This window comes from Protopterus annectens, chromosome 16.part0 (genome assembly GCF_019279795.1).
Source record: "Protopterus annectens isolate FY-2018-M chromosome 16.part0, PAN1.0, whole genome shotgun sequence".
NCBI lineage: Eukaryota > Metazoa > Chordata > Ceratodontiformes > Protopteridae > Protopterus > Protopterus annectens.
In genome coordinates this window covers 553,747,959-553,768,786 of record NC_056750.1, presented here as the reverse complement: position 1 = coordinate 553,768,786, position 20,828 = coordinate 553,747,959, and the positions used below count along the sequence as shown (strand labels likewise).

General features: G+C 42.9%; 1 protein-coding gene across 1 annotated transcript in view; it reads right to left on the bottom strand.

The window, feature by feature from the left end:
* Window positions 1–20,828, bottom strand: part of CCHR16.PART0H9orf78 (chromosome chr16.part0 C9orf78 homolog) — an 849,816-nt gene that overhangs the window by 384,796 nt on the left and 444,192 nt on the right. The window contains exon 5 of the mRNA XM_044058434.1: window positions 7,528–7,605. Coding sequence (XP_043914369.1) covers window positions 7,528–7,605 — 78 coding nt within the window. The remainder of the gene's footprint in view (window positions 1–7,527; window positions 7,606–20,828) is intronic.

Sequence of the window (20,828 nt, the reverse complement as noted above, 5' to 3'; positions counted from 1 at the left end):
CAGGAAGAATCTAAGTTGTCTGTGTACATCCAAGGAATGCAGAATCCATTCCCCTTTGTTCTGTGGATTGGGAAAGAAGGTTGGCAAATGAATGGACTGGACTGATTAAAAGCCATACTGGAAACCTTGGGTATAGAGGATGGATTGGTCCTGAGAGATACCCTGTCTGCATTAAAGATGATGAAAGGCTCCACTGCCATAAGGGCCTGTAATTCAGATATCCTTCTAGCTGAAGTGATTGCTAAAAGGAAGGCTGTTTTCCAAGAAAGAAATTTTAAGTCTGCAGTAGCAGCTGGCTCGAAAGGAGGTAGAGTGAGTTTCTTCAAAACAAAGTTAAGGTCCCAGGCAGGGGTAGGAGCTCTCCTGGGTGGTCTCAAGTTTTTTGCCCCTCTGAGATATTGCTTGAGCAGAGGATGAGAGAAGAGGGGTGGTTCTGTGTTATAGTGAGCTGAAATAGCAGAGGCGTGGATTTTAATGGAGGAAAAAGACAGGCCCTTGTGAAGCATCTCAGTTAAGTATTGCAAAATCTGAGGTAAATTGGGCACTGCTGTGCTCATCCCTAAAGACTGGTTCCAGGCACAGAATCTTTTCCATTTGTCAGCATAAGATTTTCTAGTACTAGGTCTCCTTGCTTCCAAGATGACATCCATCACAGGTTTGCTGAGGGATGATAGGGATGAATTTAAATGATCAGCCAGGCTGAAAGGTTCAATGTTGGAAGCTGAGGGTGCAAAAACTGGTTCTCCTGCTGAGACAGCAGAAAAGGGGTCTGAGGCAGGTGCCATGGAGATATTTGTGACGCACTGCGCAGGAGGGGGTACCAGTGTTGGCAAGGCCAGTCTGGAGCAATTAAAACCATCCTTGGTTTGTCCTGTTTGACTTTCAGTAGAGCTTTGGAGAGCAGACTGAGAGGGGGAAAGGCTTATTTGTGGGTAGTCCTTGTGCAAAACTTGTCCAACTGGTAGTTCTGGGGAGCGGCGAATAGATCTATGTCTGGGCTCCCCCATTCGCTTGTCAACATGTTGAAAATCCATGGTTCCAGTTTCCACTTGTGTGGATCCATGAGGTTTCTGCTTAGTCCGTCTGCCTGTGTATTCAATTTTCCTGGCAGGAATTGAGCTTGTAGATGCACTTGGTAGCTCAAGACTGTGTTCCACAATGCCACGGCTAGTCTGCAGAGGGGGTAGGAATGTGTACCCGCTTGTTTATGTACCACATAACAGTGGTGGTGTCAGTCCTTACTATTAGTTGTCCTGGAAGAATGTAGTCCTTGAAGGCTGTCAGAGCATTCTGTACAGCTAACATTTCTTTTTGATTGGTATGTAGGTGCATTTGATTTGGGTTCCATTTGCCCTGAATGCACTTCCCTGCCAGATGAGCCCCCCCATGTTTAGTCTGATGCATCTGTAGTTACGGTTTGGGTGGCAGGGGGTAGTGTGAAAGGTAATCCCTTGTTTTGGTGGCAGGCCTCTGCCCACCATAGGAACTCCAGGCATAGGCAAGATGTGATAGGAATAACTGTTTCCAGGCTGTGACAATGATGACTCCATAAACTTTTTAGATACAACTGTAGTTTCCTCATATGCAGTCATGCATATGGAATTAGAAGAATGCAGGAGGCCATGAACCCCAAGGCTTGCAGTATTTGTCTTGCAGATAGCAGGGTTTTTGTGGCCACTTGTTTGAAGTAAGTTACCAAATGAATTTGCTTTTCTGGCATGAGGAAAGCCATCTGGGCAGTTGTATTCAAGCTTGCACCCAGGAATTCAATCTGTTGACGGGGTACCAATTGTGATTTCTTTTCATTTATGGTGTACCCCAGACAGGTTAGAACCCTTTTTACAAACGCCAGATGATATAAAAGTATGCCCTGGTTCTCTGCCTGAATTAGACAATTGTCCAGGTGTGTACATATTTGAATATTTCTTTGCCTGCAAAATGCAATCACTGGAGCCAGGCACTTTGTGAATACCCTGGGCGCAGTAGACAAGCCAAAGGGCAGTGCAGAGAACTGATAATGTAAGTAGCCTGCTTTGAAGCGAAGGTATCTTCTGCTAGATTCCCCGATTGGGATGTGCAGGTATGCCTCTTTTAAATCTAGAGTTGCCAACCAGGCATCTTTGCCTAGCATAGGAAGTAACTGGTGAAGAGTCAGCATTTTGAATTTTGGAATGTCCAGAAAGGTGTTTAAAAGTAGACAGGTCCAGGATTGGACGCCATGATTTGTCTTTTCTGGGAACCAGAAAAAGCCTGGAATAGAAACCTTGTCCCTTTTCCTCTTCTGGTACCAGCTGAATAGCCCCCATGCTTAAGAGGGAAAGTACTTGTTTTTGAGCCTCTGCCCACTGATTTGGGGGCAGGTCTGGCCACCTGTTTGGTGTTGGCAATGTGTGGAAATGAAATCTGTATCCCTGGGACAATATATTTAAAACCCATTTGTCCTGGGTTATGTGTTCCCAGTTCTCTGCATGAAGAGCAATCTTTCCACCCAAAGGAGCGGTTAAAAGATAAGTGCTTGGGAATTTTAAAAGGAAGTAATTGAGACTGTTTACCATGGGGGGGGGGTGTCTTGCTATTTCCAGATTTGGAAGTGGAGGCCCCCCACTGCTTAGTTCTGAGAGTCCCCTGGGGCTGAAACCTGGGGTTTTTGCTGTGTCTGGGTTTGGCTTGAGAGGACCTGGAAGTGACTGGAAAGGACCAATTCTTAGTAGGCCAGAGCCTACTAAATCTTGGAGGTTGTACTTGTAAAAAAATCTTTAACAGTTTGCATAGATTTAGCTTTATCTTCCATCTTTTTAAGAAATACTTCAGCCTTATTGCCAAACAGGCGGTCCTGATTTAAAGGAGCATCCAACAATTTAGCTTTAACATGGATCAGGCAAAGATTGCTCCTCAAGCCAAGCATGCCTTCTAAGCACAGACCCAGTAACAGAAGCCCTGCAAGAGGCCTCTAAAGAATCAAAACCACTTTGCAAAGTATGTTTTTTCCAACTTGTTCAGCAGAATGCATTAAATCCTGTAAATCTTTATTTTCCACACAGTCAGGAGTCAATATCATTTTCTGTTTAAGCAGTCCAATAATATGCCGTTGATATTTTAACATATGAAATTGGCAGTTTAAAGCTCTGATTGCCAAGGTTGCAGAAGTATAAACCTTTTTACCCCATCTATCCAGTGCCCTGGAATCTCTATCAGAAGGGGTAGGATTTTTAGCAGTAGAGGCCTTAATGCCCTTGGGCCCCTGAGAAATGGTTTCTGGATCTGCAACAGGATTTTTGAAAAGGAACTTGTGGGACTCAGGAACCCTGTAGTATCTGTCAAGTTTACTAGGAGCCGGAGGCAGAGAATCAAGGGCCAAACTGGATTCTGAGTACACATCATCAACAATGTCTAGTACAGGAGATATAGCCAAAGGCCTATGCTGAGGTAGAAGAAGGAAATCCCTAAGCCTATTTTTTGAATCAGAAAATTCTTGGCTTTCCCAGTGGAAATGCTCCCTTAAAGTATGTAAGGTTTCCTCATAAGAAAAATCCTCAGAAGGAGAAGCAGGGGGAATGGAATCCTCTGCATCAGAATCCTCATAAGTAGGTATGGACAAATCCAGGTCATTAGAAGAGTCAGAAGGAACAGAATCCTGATCAAAAGATTCCTAATCAAGCTCAGGCCTAGGCCTCTTGGGGGGGGGGGGGGGGGTGACTACTCCTGATTAGAGTAATTAGATCTTCAACCATTTTTATCATTTGTTTTTTAGGCATAGGGGCATGAACATGTGGCCTGGGCGTAGCTTTTTTAGACATGGATCGAGATTTATCCCTTAGTAATGAAAGCGGTGGCGATTTAATATGCAAGTCTGTAGGCCTGAATACACCCTGAGAAGCCGGTGCCTGCACAGCGGCTCCGGACCCATCCAAGGTAGAGACATCCGCGGGTTCCATAGATGAGGTATCTCACGGCATACCGGACTCCAAATGGGTCTCAGTAGAGGCCTGGGAATCAGAAGTAGCGGGTATCAGGGGCTGCAAAAGTGCCTCACTGAGTACCGATGAACTGGCGACTGGCTTAGGAGAAGAGTCAACAGTTTTGGACCTCAGTGGCTTGTCTCTGTCTTTACTGTTGCATTTTTTCGGAATCCCAGTAGTCAGACGGCTAACCGACGACATTTCTGGATAATTAATCCGAGAACCGAAATATTTAGAGGCAAAAATGTACTGACGATGGAAAGTGCGCTGATTAAATAAAGCACAAAACCGATCATCAAGGTACGTCGTGGTCAGGGCCTAGGCAAGGAATACAGTACGAATGAAAATCTTTATGAGGTATTTGCTTTCCACAAGTAATGCAATTATTAACTTTTACTGACATTGGTAAGGAGAAGAAAAAGTTTCCTCAACGGGGTACTTAGCTTTAAGTTGAAGACTTCGGTTCTGAAACTCGAAAACGACAATTTCAGGAGTCGGCCGACTGGCACCTGCGAACTGCTTCTGTTTCAGGCACAGCACGTCAAGAAAGACTGATGTAATGGCATCGGCTGCATGTTTTATACACCTGATGACCTGACGTCATGGAAGAAGGGACAGCAACCGACGCAGGACCCAAGACTTTGTTAATCAGGGCAACCTGCCAGCAGATTACCCAAATGTAATGACTGCAACAGTGAAACATGAAGGTCATCTGCTTGTTCCCTCTTCGACCCTCCCAGTCACGGTGAACCCAGGCCAAAGGTATTTGGAATGGGGTCCTTCCTAAAGCTCTAACTTGTGTTCCCTCACCTTTTGTTCCCCACCTTGCATCTGTGGACATATGCATGCCACATGGCCCCTCTGGTTACATTTAAAATATCTAACCACTGATCCTGGCCATGTACCTGAACTAGTGGCTCCCCCTATTACTGGTAGAGTCTGTTGGGGTGACTTAAGCTGCCCACTATAGGTTCCCTTATATTTATATACAGCACTGGGTATCCCCTTCTTATGCAGTGATGCCCTGCTTGCTTAGTAGAGATCCACTTTTCTCCACAGCTTAGCTGCAGAGTTACATTCTCGGTCTGCCAATCAGATTCTCCTGTTCTCAGGCAAAGTGCTAAGGGCATGTCCCCTCTGCAAAAGGTCTGCCAGTCTTTAAAAAGTCGTGACCTGACACCCACTCACCCACCTATAAAAGTAAGTGCTTAACTCAGCAATATAATCACACACACTTTCATCTGCCTTGCATCTATGTTCATGAAACTTTTTTTCTGTAAGCTTCAGGTGTTAACTTAAAACAGTCTAGTAAACATTGTTTTACTTTTTCAAAATTTACACAGTCAGTATCAGACAATTTAGAAACAGTAGTTACAGCTCTACCATGGAGTAAGGAAGTCAGGAACCATACCCAGAGCTCTTGGTTCATCATACTGTTTACATTCTCTTTCAAATATATGAATAAAACTATCAAAATCAGTATTATCTTTAAATTGTGAAAGAAATTTACTGACCTTTACTGCTTCTGCAGTTCGGTTACTCTCTTCCCCACTACTTCGATGACCCAGAGGAAGAGTCTGCATCTCCTTCTCATGATAAAACTGCTTCTCCTTTTATTCAGCTTCCAATCATTTGGCCTCCAGTTCATGTTGCCGCTGCTTTTCCTTTTCTTCAGCCTCCAAATGTCTGGCCTCCAATTCAAGTCTCTATCTCCAGATGGATTTTTAATTCCTCTGAGGAAAAGGTGAACTGTCCTGTTTCTGAAGGCTGCACACTCCCATCACTGGACTGGTCATCTCCCTGGATGCTAGAGAGTGCTGCAGCTGTGATTAAGGCTGAAATCATATCCTCTTTTGTCAGGTTGGTCCAGTCCTTCGGCTTCACATACCTTGGCCAAATGGTTCTTTATCAGCTTGCTATAATCCAATGCTGATATCTTTGCCTGTTTTCCCCGACTAAACTAATTAATAAAACATAAATAAAAATGGTGTGAAACTGAAACTCTGAATGTTTATCTTGTGGCTGTTGAGAGTACACAAACCTTCAGTGAGAACTGGTTACAGGCTACTGAAGTCCAATTCATATCCCACCCACTGTGACACCAATATGTGACGGCTCCTCTTTACCCCATGCCAGTTATTAAGGAGCCCAATAGTAACCACTAACACCAGGGAGAGGCAGTCACTAAAAACAGGAATGAATTTACACAGTATTTCAAATGCAGCTCTCTGCATCAAGCAGTTTCCATCAAGAGCACACAGGGCACCTGCTCCAGACCTGGGACTAGACTCCCTCTCCAGATCCCAAACAAAACCCACCTTGAAGCACTGTGTCAAAAGTTCCCAGTATCTGACACACACACACACACAACTGGAAAGGATGACACAGATTCACTAGCTGTGTCCGTCTCTCCGACTATAAGGTAGATTGCTGCCAGCAGCCAGCTACTCTAAAGGCTCTTAGAAAGGGTAACCAATTCTGTGTCAAATTAATACTGACATAAATGGCAGAGTGTGACCGAAGCAGCCAGGCTTTCCAGAGTGACCACAGTGTCAGTAAAATAAGGAGAAGTACTTTCACAATGTTAAACATATTCTCTAAAAGATCAGCCACAATGAAAAGCTATAAACATCTTTAATAATGGTTAATAAAACAGAAAAGAGGAGAATAATTAATATTTAGTTACAATAAACAGAGATTTCAGTACCAGGAAATATAAAAATAACACAGTTAGAAAGAATCTCACAGTTGCAGAAAAAGAAATAATACTAAACTAATCTCACTGTACTTTTCCTAACTGAACTAAAGAGAAACTGTCCCTAGTTAACTAATTTAGTATCGCAAGGCAAGATTGTACTGCTGTAATGCTCACTTTCACTAGGCAAGATAAGATGCTGTACAACTATCAACTGAACGCCTACTGAACTGTGATAACTGACGTAGATCTTTTACATCAGGTTCCAAAGAAAAACAAAAACAAACAAACTGCTGCCAGAATTCCTTCCTTCAGCTGGTAATAGAATGACATGACATCTAGTCACCTGACTCTGGCATAACACACATTCAGAATTCTGCCAAAATCCTATTGCAGCATTTTAACATGAGCAACTTTTACAAATACAAGTATCTCTACAAATCTATGTGACAGCCAAATGACACAAGATCACCCAACAAAACTTCAGCCAACCATACTGGCATATGCCGCACATGAAGTGTCCCACTTCTCCTGGTACAACTGGCAATACACCTCACAAAATCACGCCCATTTTTGCTTTCATTGTAATTTTCTTGCAAATAAGACTCTATACAAGCCACTAGTGTTGTGGGTTCTTATAACTAAGCACACATTATCACCTTCTTCCAGAATCCTTAAGAGACACTTGCCTTAGAGCTTCAAATTCAGTTCACAGTCTATGGTCTTAGATACAAACTAAGACCTCAAATACCTTCTTACTATCAACATACGGCTTCTGAATTCCATCAACTCCTGCAATGGCTAAATGGAACAACATAAAACAAGGCTGTTCAGCATGTGGAAAATACAAAACAGAAAAAAGTAATAACTTACATATCAGCATCTTCATCTCTTCGGTTTGTTTCTGCAGAGAATGACGTGCCTAGGCTCAATTCTTCATCTTCTCCAGTCCTTCATACAAAACAAAATGTCATACAGGGACATTTTAATAAGAGCAGCAGTCTTTATCTGCACATTTTTGTTTCTGTAGATTAGTGAACCAGACATTTTATTCTGTAGTGTGCACAACACATCAGGTTACATAAATAATCTAATTTAAATCAGAAAGAGTCAAAAAGCAGTGGTAACACACAGACATTAATTTCACAAATAAAAACACTAGTAACATGAAAACTAATATTAGCAATACAGTATGTAATAAAACACTACAGACCCAAACAAAACATTGTTTTATTTGTGTTTTATCTGAACTCTTTGCCTTTCCCATTTATTGATCACAAGTCCCCTCCTTCACTAACTGACTCATTTATTCTCCAGCACCATGGTGACTGTCAGATGCAAAAAAGACATAATTCAGGCAGCCATCAGAGGTAGTTAAGGATTTTTCACTTTTTTTGGTTCTCCTGTCCCGAAAGGAGTAGAGGAAAGGCATGAATTGGGATGGCAGAAAAGGATGGCCACTCATTTCTTCAAGGAGTGCTCTCCCAGGCATTCCTGCCCCAACACCAAGGCATGAGCAGTTAGCTTTCCAGTCTCCACCAGGAAGTTGGCACTGCCTAGTTTGTCCTAGAGTGCAGAGCACACAACCCCTCCCCACAAGATGGGAATGGGTCACACTCCTCCACTTTCCTACTTTCTCCTCAAGTCCTACAGCCACTAGTCAAACTCTGGTCTACGAGGACACAGTCAGCAATCTGTCCCTTGAGTCATGCTGCCAGGCTAAAATTTATGCAATCTTGATTCTTATTCATTTTAACAGTTACAAAACCAGTAATGTACTGTCAAGTACAGCATGCTCATCCACAAAGAACAAAGTGCACTTGGTAAAATCCTAGTCTGTGAAAAATGAGAGTTACGTTCTTACCATAATGACAGAGCTATTCTGCCTGTGTCTGTATGGTTCAACCTGTGGGTTATTAGACCCAACTTGCATCAAAAGCTGTCCTTTTTAAAAGACTTCAGTCCAGGAGCTCCACCTCCTCTACCCATAATATACTGCTCCCCTATTCACTTCAGATCAAATTTGCTCCTGAACACTCCTTTTTACTCAAATACGGAAATGACAGAAGGGAACATAAACAAGGACCCAGAAAGGACAGCCCATAGCCCCGACCACCCATCTAGTCAGCAACACTGAAATATTCAAAAATATTTAGGAGGGGGACATGAAGGAGGGATGGTTTAATTGGATGAAAATAGACATCAGAGATTTGTTATTATAGTAAGTACATGACTTTCATAATCAATGTTACCTTTTCTGTCCAGATTCAACCTGTGGTACAGTTCCCAGCCACATATCACACCAGGGAAGCCCTAGGAGAAAACATTCCTCAAAATGGTGGAATCAAAAGAGGTCTTGGAACCTCAACTGTACATTCAGCTTGTAATGGGACACAAATGTATGAGTCCTAGACCAAGCAGTAGCAGCAGTATAAATATCATCAATAAAAGCCCATGAGAAAAAGGCAGTAGAAGTCACAACTGCTCTAGTGGAAGGAACTCTCAGTTTAATAGGTGAAGTTCCTCCTCTCAAAGCACATACAAATGAAATACAGTGGGACAGCCATATGGTTAGGGTTGCCTTAGACAATGGCTTTCCCAGCCTTACTCTGGAAAATGAAATAAAGAGATGCTCTGTTTTTTTTCTAAAGCTATTTATTCCATCCAAATAGAATTTGAGTTGTCGATGCAAGTCCAAGCAATGAAGTAAATATTTCCCCTTGTTACTGAAATTTAGAAGGAAGACTGGCAAGTAAATAAGCTGGTACAAAGTAGACTGTGAAGCAGCTATGGACAAAAAAGGAGAGGTTGGTCCAAACAGTAACCATGTCCTTATGAAAATTCAAATGAGGAGGAAGGAAGGATAGCACTTGCAGTTCAGATACTCTTCTGGCAAAAGTAACTGCCATCAAAAAAATGGTCTATCAAGACAATTTCATGGAAACTCCAGCCAATGGCTCAAAAGAAGGACTAGGAATACTTTCAGCATCAAAGGAAGATTCCAAGGAGGTGAGGTTGCAACAAAAAGGTACCTCTCAAGAAAAGTACAGTTTTGTACCTACCATAAATGTAGATGTTCGAGTGCTAACACAGCTGCAGTCATAACAGACGGGTTCTTCTGCCGTCAGGCGGGTCCTCGGTCGGCCGAATTCCAAAGTCTAGGTCCGGCGTCGGTTGCCGTCGCTTCTTCCCTGACGTCAGTGCGACAGGGGTAAGAACCAGCCAACGCCATTTTCTTCAGTTTTTCTTGCCCCAGATGTCAGGTGCCCCCAGAAGGAAGGCAATACATAAATTTGTGTAATAAAGCAATGCCATATAATCAAAATACAGTACTGCAAGCAAATATATCAAGAATGAATAACCCCAATCAGGTTGCATGAGGAGATGTTAGCCAACAGGCCTGTCCCAGGAGGGGAAGGAGGGAGGAAAACCTGGACTGCAGCTGTATTAGCACTCGAACATCTACATTTATGGTAGGTACAAAACTGTACTATGTTCGTCGTGCATACAGCTGCAGTCATAACAGATGGGTAGAATCCCAAAGCTAAGAAAGGGGTGGTAGGCACTAGGTGGAACAAGGAGGAGCCAGAATGCCCTGCAAGACTGCAGTGGCAAAGCCTGCTCTAGATTTCGAGTATAGTGGAAGGTGGTAGTGCTTGGAGAAGGTATGCACAGAACTCCAAGTGGCTGCTTCCAAAATATCTTTTGTAGGAACTCCTCTGAGAAAAGCTGCAGAGGTAGCCGTGGCCCTTGTGGAGTGAGATCTGATGCCTGTAGGTACAGTTTTGCCATGAAAAGAATAGCAAAAGCATATGCAGTGGGCTATCCATTTTGAGACTGTCTGTTTGGAAATTGGCTTTCCTTGAGCTCCTATAGCATAGGACACAAAGAGCTGTTCTGATTTTCTGAAAGGCTTTGTGCTGTCCAAATAATAACGCAGTTGTCTGTGGATGTCCAAAGAATGTAGTAATCTCTCCCCTTTGTTTTGAAGATTAGGATAAAAGGTAGGTAAGTGTATAGCCTGATTCAAAGCTACCCTGGATACCACTTTTGGCATAAAGGACGGGTTGGTTCGTAAGGAAACTCTGTCCTGATGGAAGATGATAAAAGGCTGCACAGCCATGAAAGCTTGTAGTTCCGATACCCTACGAGCTGAGGTAATAGCCAGAAGGAAAGCTGTTTTCCAGGACAAATATTGCAAATCCGATGAGGCAGCTGGCTGACAAGGAGGCAAGGTCAGTTTTTCTAGAATGAAATTGAGATCCCAAGCAGGTGTTGGTTGTTTCCTTGGGGGTTTTAGATTCTTAGCCCCTCTGAGGAACTGTCTTAAGAAGGGGTGAGAGAATAAGGGTGGATCAGTGTTGTATTCTGCAGAAATGGCTGAGGCATGGATTTTGATGGAGGAGAATGAAAGTCCAGTGCTTAGCAGCTCAGCTAGATACTGTAATATTTGAGGTAAATTCAGTTTTCCAGGATCCTGGCCCTTTTTCCTCATTCCAGAGACAAAACCTTTTCCATTTTGCGGAGTAAGCTTTTCTAGTAGACGGCCTTCTGGCCTCCAAAATGACATCCTGCACCTCCTTGGAGAGTAGGGTCTGTTGTGATGCTAAGGAATCTTCCACGCGGCTAGATTGAGTGTTTTTAGCTGACTGTGAAGAGTTTTGAAGCTGTGCTGAGTCAGAAGAAGAGGCATTAGAGGCAGGGTCCATGGTGGGGAATGCGTCAGGCTCCTCAGGAGTGGGTACCAGTGTTGTCTTGGCCAGTCTGGAGCAATGAAAATCATCTTTGGTCTGTCTGCTCGGGTTTTTAATAGAACTTTGGGCAGCAGAGAAGAGGTGGGAAGGCATAAACTGTCATTGATGTCCAACTGAAAGAGAGAGCGTCCACTCTCCAGGCCTTTGGATGAAATATCCTTGAGCAGAAGTTTGTCAATTGGTGATTTTTGTGGGAGGCAAAGAGATCTATGTCTGGCCTTCTCCATGCTTGGATTATTTCTGTAAAAACTTGAGGATGCAACTTCCATTCGTGTGGATCTGTCATATTTCTGCTTAGGTTGTCTGCCAGCGTGTTTTCCTTGCCTGGCAAGTACTGTGCTTGTAGTTCGATTTGTAAGTCCAGGGCCATGTTCCAAAGTGACATGGCCAGTCTGCATAGGGGGTATGAATGGGTTCCTCCCTGATTGTTTATGTACCACATTACTGTGGTGTTGTCCATTCTTATCAATAGTTGACTTGGTTGCAGAAGGTCTTTGAAAGCTATAATAGCATTTATTACTGCTAGCATTTCCTTTTGATTGATGTGAAGGTGCTTTTCTTTTTGGGACCATTTGCCCTGAATGCAGTGATCTGTCATGTGCGCCCCCCAGGCATAGTCCGAGGCGTCTGTTGTGATGACTTGATTTGCTTGAGGCTTGCTGAATGGGAGACCTGTGTTTGTTTGGCATGCTTGAGCCCACCACAGAAATTCCTTTTGAAGACATGGAATTAGTGGTATTATTGTTTCCAAACTGTGGCTGTGTTGAGACCATAGGTTTTTCAGGTACCATTGAAGTTTCCTCATATGCAGCTTTGCACATGGGATTAGTAAGATGCAAGATGCCATGAATCCCACAGCCTGCAGGATTTTCTGTGCAGTCAGCCTGGTGCAATTTGCTAGTGTTCTGAAGTATTGAGTTAGTTGCCCCGGCTTCTCTGGCGTGAGGTAGGCCATCTGGGTGTTTGTGTCCAAGTTGGCACCCAGGAAAATTATTTTCCGAGAGGGTATTAGCCTTGATTTCTTTTTGTTGACTGTGTATCCCAGAGAATTCAACAACATTATTACATAAGCCAGATGTTTCAGAAGAATGTGATTGCTGTCCACTTGGATCAGGCAGTCGTCCAAATAGGGGTATATTTGTATCCCTTGAAGTCTGCAGTAGGCAATTACTGATGCCAGGCATTTTGTGAATACACTGGGCGCAGTAGATAAGCCAAAGGGCAATGCAGAGAATTGATAATGGGTTGAACCTGCAAGAAATCTGAAGTATCTTCTGCAATTTTGTCTGATTGGGACATGCAAGTATGCCTCCTTGAGGTCCAATGTTACCAGCCAAGACTCCTTGCCCAGCATGGGAAGAAGCTGCTGTAGAGTGAGCATCTTGAATTTTGGTACGAGTAGAAATGTGTTTAGGATGGATAGGTCCAAAATAGGTCTCCAATCTTTTCCCTTCCTTGGTACCAGGAATAGTCTGGAATAAAAACCTTGACCTTGTTCGTGCGTAGGTACCTCTTGAATAGCTTTCATGTCTATGAGATCTGAAATATGTCTTTGTGCCTCTGCCCTTTGATTGTGTGGCATGCCTCTCATTTTTGGAAGTGTGTGAAAATGGAATCTGTAGCCTCTGTTTATAATGTCCAGGATCCATTTGTCTTTTGTGGCCATATGCCAATTTTTTGAAAATAATGCCAGTTTTCCAACTAAGGGTGCTACCATTTGAGCCTTGCTTGGCATGCAAAGGGGAAAGTCATTGGGCTTGCTTTCTGAATGGTTGCGAGTTATCCTCACCACCTCTTTGTGTAGGAGCTTGCCATTCTCTGCCTCTAAACGATCCTTGGGATTGCCCTCTGCCCCTCGGTCGCCTGTATCTACCTCTTTGGGGTCTGTCCGTGGCTGGAAAGGACCAATTTTTGGAAGGCCAATTTCTACTGAAACGTGGGGGTTGTACCTGTAGAAAATCTTTCACTGTTTGCATTGATTTAGCCTTTTCCTCTATTTTCCTTAATACCTCCTCAGCATTAGCACCAAATAATACATCCTTTTGTAGAGGGGCATCTAGTAATTTAGCTTTGACATGATCTGGTAAGGTTTTGTTCCTTGAGCCAGGCATGTCTACGTATGACTGATCCTGTAACAGCAGCTCTACATGAGGCCTCTAGAGCATCAAAACCACATTGTAAGGTATGTTTACCCACTTGTTCTGCACTATGCATCAAATCCTGCAACTCCTTCAAGTCTGGTTGTTCAGGTTGTGACATTTTACTTCTCAATTGTGATAACAAAAACTGTTGGTACTTTAGCATATGGAACTGACAGTTTAATGCCCTCATGGTTAAGGTGGCCGAGGTATATACCTTTTTTCCCCACCTTTCTAAGGATCCAGAATCTCTCTCGGAAGGTAATGGATTTTTAGCAGTGGAGGCCTTAATTCCCTTGGGGCCCTGTGAGATGGTTTCTGGGTCAGCAGCATGGCTTTTGTATAGAAATTGGTGTGAGTCAGGAACTCTGTAGTACCTGTCAGGCTTGACTGGGGCTGGAGGTAGAGAATCCGGGTTAAGGCAGGCCTCCGAGTACACATCATCTAGTATGTCCAAGACAGGAGGTATAGCCAGAGGTCTGTGCTGAGGTAGCAAGAGAAATTCCCTAAGCCTTTTCTTGGAATCTGAATAATCTTGGCCTTCCCAGTGGAAGTGTTCCCTTAAGGTATGCAAAGTTTCCCCAAATGAGTAATCCTCTGGGGGGGATACAGAGGGAATGGACTCCTCTGCATCAGAGTCTTCAAAAGGGGGAGTAAAAATGTTCCTGTTCATCAGAGTGCTCTGATATAATGGAGCCCTGATCAGAGGAGGGGGATTCTTCCTCCAATCTGGGCCTTTTGTCCGGGGGGGGTTGAGAACCCCTGATAAGAGTAATTAAATCTTCAGCCACTTTAAGCATCTGTTTTTTAGGCATGGGGCCTGGAGATGGGCCCTGTGTAGCTTGTCTCTTAGAATGCATGGCTGCTTTAGACTTAGTGAAAGCCTTGATGGAAAAAGAAGAGGAAGGTCTGAAGATACCTTGAGAGGAGGTAGACCTGTCCACATTTTGTGATTCACCGCCAAGAGTGGTTTCGGTATCTGTAGTCGGGGTGTGGGCCGAGGAGCCTGCGACCTTGGGCACAAGAGACACCACCAATAAAGTGTCGTCAGTAGTCAGGGGCTGCGTAGGCGCCTCGCTGAGAACCGGACCACGTGTAGTCGGCTTTGGCATTGTGTCGGTAGAGGCCGCGGACCTCGTGTGTCCGTCCTTATCTTTGCGCTTTTTAGACAAAACTGGAGTCGGAGTATCCGACGACATAATATAGTTAAATGTTTTGCCAAAATAATGCTGGGTGAACTCCGCCCGACACTTAATGGTGCGTTTGTTGAATGTAGCACAAAAGCGACAGACCGAGACATCGTGGTCTGGGCCTAAACAAGGAATACAGAGGGAATGGAAATCCTTATGCGGTATTTGCTTCCCACATGAAATACAATTATTAACTTTGTCTGACATCGGTCCGAGGCAAGAAAAGTTTCCCCAATGGGGTACTTAGCTTTCAAGAAGACTTCGGTTGCAAAATTTTCGTAATTTCAGGAGCTGGCCGACCGGCACTTGCGAACTGCTTCTGCTTCGGGCACCGCGCGGCAAGAAAGACTGAAGAAAATGGCGTCGGCTGGTTCTTTTATACCCCTGTCGCACTGACGTCAGGGAAGAAGCAACGACAACTGACGCCGGACCTAGACTTTGGAATTTGGCCAACCGAGGACCCGCCTGACGGCAGGAGAACCCGTCTGTTATGACTGCAGCTGTATGCACGATGAACATCTTTGGAAATCTTTAGGGCCAGTACAGTGGTATTAATTCTGCCAAAATGAAAATTAGAAATGGTAGACAACTAAAAATAATAAAATCAGCAAGGACACCACCAATGAAACAGTAAATTGGTTTATTCAAAAAGAAAACTGAGCGCTTTCATCTTTACATTTAACAAAGACTTCATCAGAGTGAATTCTGGTGAAACCTTATGCATTAAATACATACAACCCACCAATGGGAGACACATTGTGTAATTAATTGGTTAATCATGCTAAATAAGATAAAATCACTGCACTCCAAAACCAAAGGAAAAAAGATGTGCAAACCCAAACAGCAAACAGGACAGTTCACTAAGATGTTAAACATATTACAGCATAAAAAAAGTATAAAAGATGGATCTAGCATATATATACATATATATATATATATATATATATATATATATATATATATGTGTGTGTGTGTGTGTGTGTGTATGGATTCACTTTATAATTTCTAAATACCGAATTTCAGTATTTCAAATCATAAAGTCGAAAGTCCATAATCCCGAAGGCACACAATCGCAAAACACACAATCACGAACACATACACACCATACACCACACAACACATACATCATCCAACCCACACTACAACAAACAAAACACACACAAACACAAAAACACAAACAAACCTACACTTCATTAAGCAGGGGGGCAAGGCCCCTGTGCCACCGACACCCCCCTACTTACATATACTAACTCCGAGATCACACATACAAAAAGGAAACACACACCCACAAACATCACACATATACATACATCAACACATCCAACACTTACACACATTCAGACATACTCAAACTCCCACACAAAACCCTTACAACACACTCACTCGCCTTCAATTACACCTACATCCATACACAACTCGAACCACGATACACTCCCAACACTGCACACCATGTACTGCAAGTCATAACCGCGAATTCGAGATATTCAAATTTGCGATTATGCACTTTTGCGATTTTGAGTATTCGACTTTATGATTTTGATATATATATATATATATATATATACACACACACACACACACACACACACATACACGTGTGTGTGTATATGTACATATGTATAAACTGTACATTACATATTACTCTGTTTTTAGTAAACAACTGAACCTAAATAGTCAAATAACTCAAACCAAACTAAAAAAAAAGTGTCAGCGAGAAAATCCAACATGGCATCTAATGGGACTGAAAACAGGTCCAGACTCATGTGTCCAAGGTGATGGGCTCGCAATCTTTTTAGCAGACAGCCAAATGAACCCAGATTGCCTCCAGAGAATGGGAACTGGAAAAAAAACATCAGGTGCACTGAAAGAAGCCCGAATGGCAAAACACTTATAGTAGCGTAAATCAGGTGAGGCCAGTGAAAGGGGAATCACACTTGTTGCAGCCAGAATGGAGCAATGAGAATCACTGCTGCTCTGCAATTGGTTGCCTTCTGAAGAAATCTTATTATCAGGGGCATAAGGAGGGTAGGCGTATAGGGGATCTGGGGGCCAAGCATACTGAAGAACGTGCCTGGGTGACTGTCCTTCATGGGGATCCAGGGCATAGAAACTGTTACACTTCATGTTGGATGGGGTGGTCAAGAGGTTGCAGCAGCATTAGAAGATAAAAGATGAAACTGATGGGTTTATAGACCACTTGTATGGAAGAAGAAGAATGGTCCTAGGATGTGCGTTGCAATGAGAAACCACGGACAGGACACTGCTCAATGCCAAACCATCATGACCTTCCAATAGACAGAATAAGACTGTGCTCCCCTTGCTTGTTCACGTATCTCACCACTGACATAATGTCTGCCTCAAGAGCAGTTACACCCATGGGGAGAAGGGCCATTCTCATCTCCAAGACACTTATGTGAAGCCTGGCCTTACAAGGTGGCTATCACCCTTGGAGTGTTTTCACTTCGAAATGCCCCCTACCCAAGTAGGGAAGCATCCATCAGGAAGTGAGGAAGAATGAAGGGTAGCCTGGCAATGACCAGAGGCAACTCCAACCAGTATCAAATTTGGCAGACACCAGTTTGTTAATGAAGGTGGGAGATCCATACAAGGAGTCATGTAAGATCACTGAGCTGACAATATTCATTGCACGATCCTTATATGGTATTGTGCTAGAGGAATTTGGCAAACAGATGCTGCCAACATGCCTGCTAGAATCATGGAGGCAGAAGGTTTGTGAAATTGAAGCAGATGAGATCCTTCTAAATGAACAGAAGTAAATCTGGTGAATGGAATTTTTAAGATCTGAGAGATCATATCTAAATAGCAGACTATGAACTATAACACTTACACTGTCTCCAAGCTGTACTTTTCTTAATTCACTATTATGCCTATAGATAGACATGGCTAGAATAAGGAGTCCTGAGCAATGATGACAGATGCTCTTGTAGAAGCACTGAGGAGCCAATCGACCGTGTACTGGAACATCTGGAAACTCTGTAGCTTGAACATGCTGCCACAACTGCCATACAGTTGGCGAACACCCAGGAGGCTATGGTGAAACCAAAGGGCAGCACTTGGAATTGATAACAAGCAACTTTAAGCCGAAACTGCAGAAATCTCCTTGGCTGCCTAGCTACCTTCATATGATGGTAGGTGCCTTTAAGATCTATCAAGCACATCCATTCATCCTTCTTCAACAGATGTAGACTGGACTGCAATGTGACCATCTGGAACTTGGTCTGTTTGACAAAATGGTTCAGTTTGATTAAATCAAAAACGAGTCCAGAGGTCCTTTTCATTCTTTAACAGCAGAAAAAATCAGGAATAGACCCTGGATCCTCGCTGATCTGGTGGGACATCTTGGATGACTCAATTCTCTGCAGCTTTTGAATCTTGGTTGCTGTGTCTCTTAAATGATGGGTTGGAACTTCTGGAAGGGATTTTTGAGATTCTCTTAGAGCAAAAAAAATGGAATCATATAACCTCTGGAAAGACTCAATATCCATGTGCCCAAGATGATAGGCTTGCAAGCTTTTTGGTAAAGAACCAAGCAAATTCTGACTTCTTCCACAGCCTTGACTCTGTGGATTGCTTCTGCCACATGGACATCATATATTACTATCATCTCACCTGCAACAAGGGAAACCTTCACCAGCAGCCTGGAAAAGCTGATGTGTCTTACAGAAGAGTCACTTGCCCCCTTCTGATTCCTAGAAAATTACTGTTGAGGAGTAGCAAAGCAAACTCCATGGCAGAGTCTTTCCATCCTCTTTGGTCCCAGAAAGTGTCTCCTTGACTGTCAGACCAAACAGGGAAGAAACATCAAATGGGGTGTTGACAAAAGACACTTTAAAACAGTCCACAAAACTGCAAAAAAATCCAGCAGTGCTGGCACATAGTAATGTCAGTGCCTGCTCACAAGACATGCCAAAAGCCATGTTAGAAAGCTATTTTGATTTTAGACTGGAGTTATTCATTTAAGGTTTGGTTACTTCAATTTTATTACCTTTATTCTTACACTGCCTTTTGTTTTGCTTTATTTTTTTTTTCTTTTTGGAGTTTTAAGAGGTCTTGGCTAGGGTCAGCTAGAAAGAAATTCTTTTGCAGACAGTGAATAAAATCCAGCTAAACATTCTTGAGTTAACTATAAACATTTGGTGTTATCTTTAGATGTTGTGCTGTGTGATTGTTGTTCTCTGCCTAAATATTTCTGATGTCTGTCTGCATTTGATTTTCGCACCTACCCACCCTACTCCTTTTGTGCTTTTCAACATGATTGCTGAGTTGACCACCCCTACTATAAAATCTGATTTTGGACACACTTCCCAGTCTCATCTGATCAGCTCATTCTACTAAGCACTGAGAGATCAATTTGGAAGCCTCTCGCCACCACCAGCTTTGTCCCAAACTTGAATTATCTTTGTTTCCTGCCTCCTCACTTACTAATAAAAATAAAACAAATAACTGCACTTTATTCAGCTGCTTTTACTGTATTTGTGCTTACTCCTACTTTAAGAACCTACAGCAAAAAGCTAAATAAAGTGCTTAACTGCATTTGATCCATTGTATTTATTACTGCTTGTTAGTAGTGTGATTACATTGTAACTGTTACTCTAAGCTTCTTAGTTCTGATTTAAGCACTTTGACTCCAAAAAAGTTATATTATATTACAAAAGTTTGTGGTCTACACGCTTGCAGCAGGAGAGGTAGCTTGCACCCTTGTGAGCTGAGAACTGCTGGCTGAAGGCTTGTTGTGTCTTATTTTAAAAATGTCCTTGTTCTGGTGTAAGCACTTGAGCTCAAAACCAGTTATTTTACATTAGGGAGGTTTGTAGTCTGCACTCTTGTGGCAGGAAAAGATAACTTACACCCTTCTGAGATGGGAATTGCTGGTGTAAGTTTTATTGTGCCATTATCTGATTGGCTAGAGAGCTAGCTTGTTTAAAAATATGAATCTATGTGCCTGAGAAAAAGAGTGTTGCAGATTTCTGCTAAACTCTACAAAAGCTAAGACTTACATTACCATATCCACTGTTTTGGCACTTATTGTACACGTTATTTTGTCACAGCTGCATTAATGGAGTGCTTCTGTGTTAAAAATCTGAATTTTTTGACCCTTTTTACAGTCTTTAGTTAGAACTGTTGCTCTCCACGCAGCAGCGCCTAGCAGTAATCTGCTTAGATGTCAATATCTCAAGAGAGTAATTCTCCCTTCTAATCTGTGCAGACGCCGATCTCTCACAATGTAACTTTCCCTTAAAATCCCCTTACTGTCTAGACAAATTATAACTACTAGGGCATCTAGTTTGTGCACAGCTGAGCACTGCTCATCAAGTTCCTTGCATTACTGACCTATTCAATATTTACATTTCCCTACGTCCTCCCTAGTAGATCAGCAGTCATGGATATGCATTTCCCAACTCTCTCTGTGACCAATCTGGTTGAGATGGTATTCTGAGCCACTGTAGCAATTGTCTCATGTACACTGACAACCTAGTTATTCTTAATAAAACAGATAAAGTATTCAAAAGGTGTAAATACACTAATACTGGAGGCAAAATCTCTCATACAACCAAAATTAATCTTATAGAGGTTGTCAGTGACACTTGCACCATGCCTACTGCAGTCGGTAAAGACCCTACACATAAAACTACTAATGTTGAGACACTTGCACTTAACCTTCCTAAAACACTAAGACCCCCTGCACAGCACAATCAAAAAATGGGTCCTCAGCCATCACGTGACCACTCTGTGAAAACACCAACCAGAGCTACACAGAGTAACACTGTATTCAATACCTCTACTGCTAAGCCATTAAGGCAAACCAGCACAGAATCAAAAGTCTTGATCATAGGTGATTCTATAGTGAGACATACCAATGTCTCCCTCACCAGACTGAGTGAGGAGAGAGTCTAGGTTAGCTGTCTTTCTGGGGCTAGGATCTGTCAAATCACACAGGCACTCAGGTCACTGAACCACTGGTACCATTATGACTCTGTCATAGTCCATGTGGGTGTTAGTGGCCTGAGATGCACCTCCCTTGACTACATGAAGCAAGACATAACCGTGCTTGGTGATTGTGCGTCTCATGC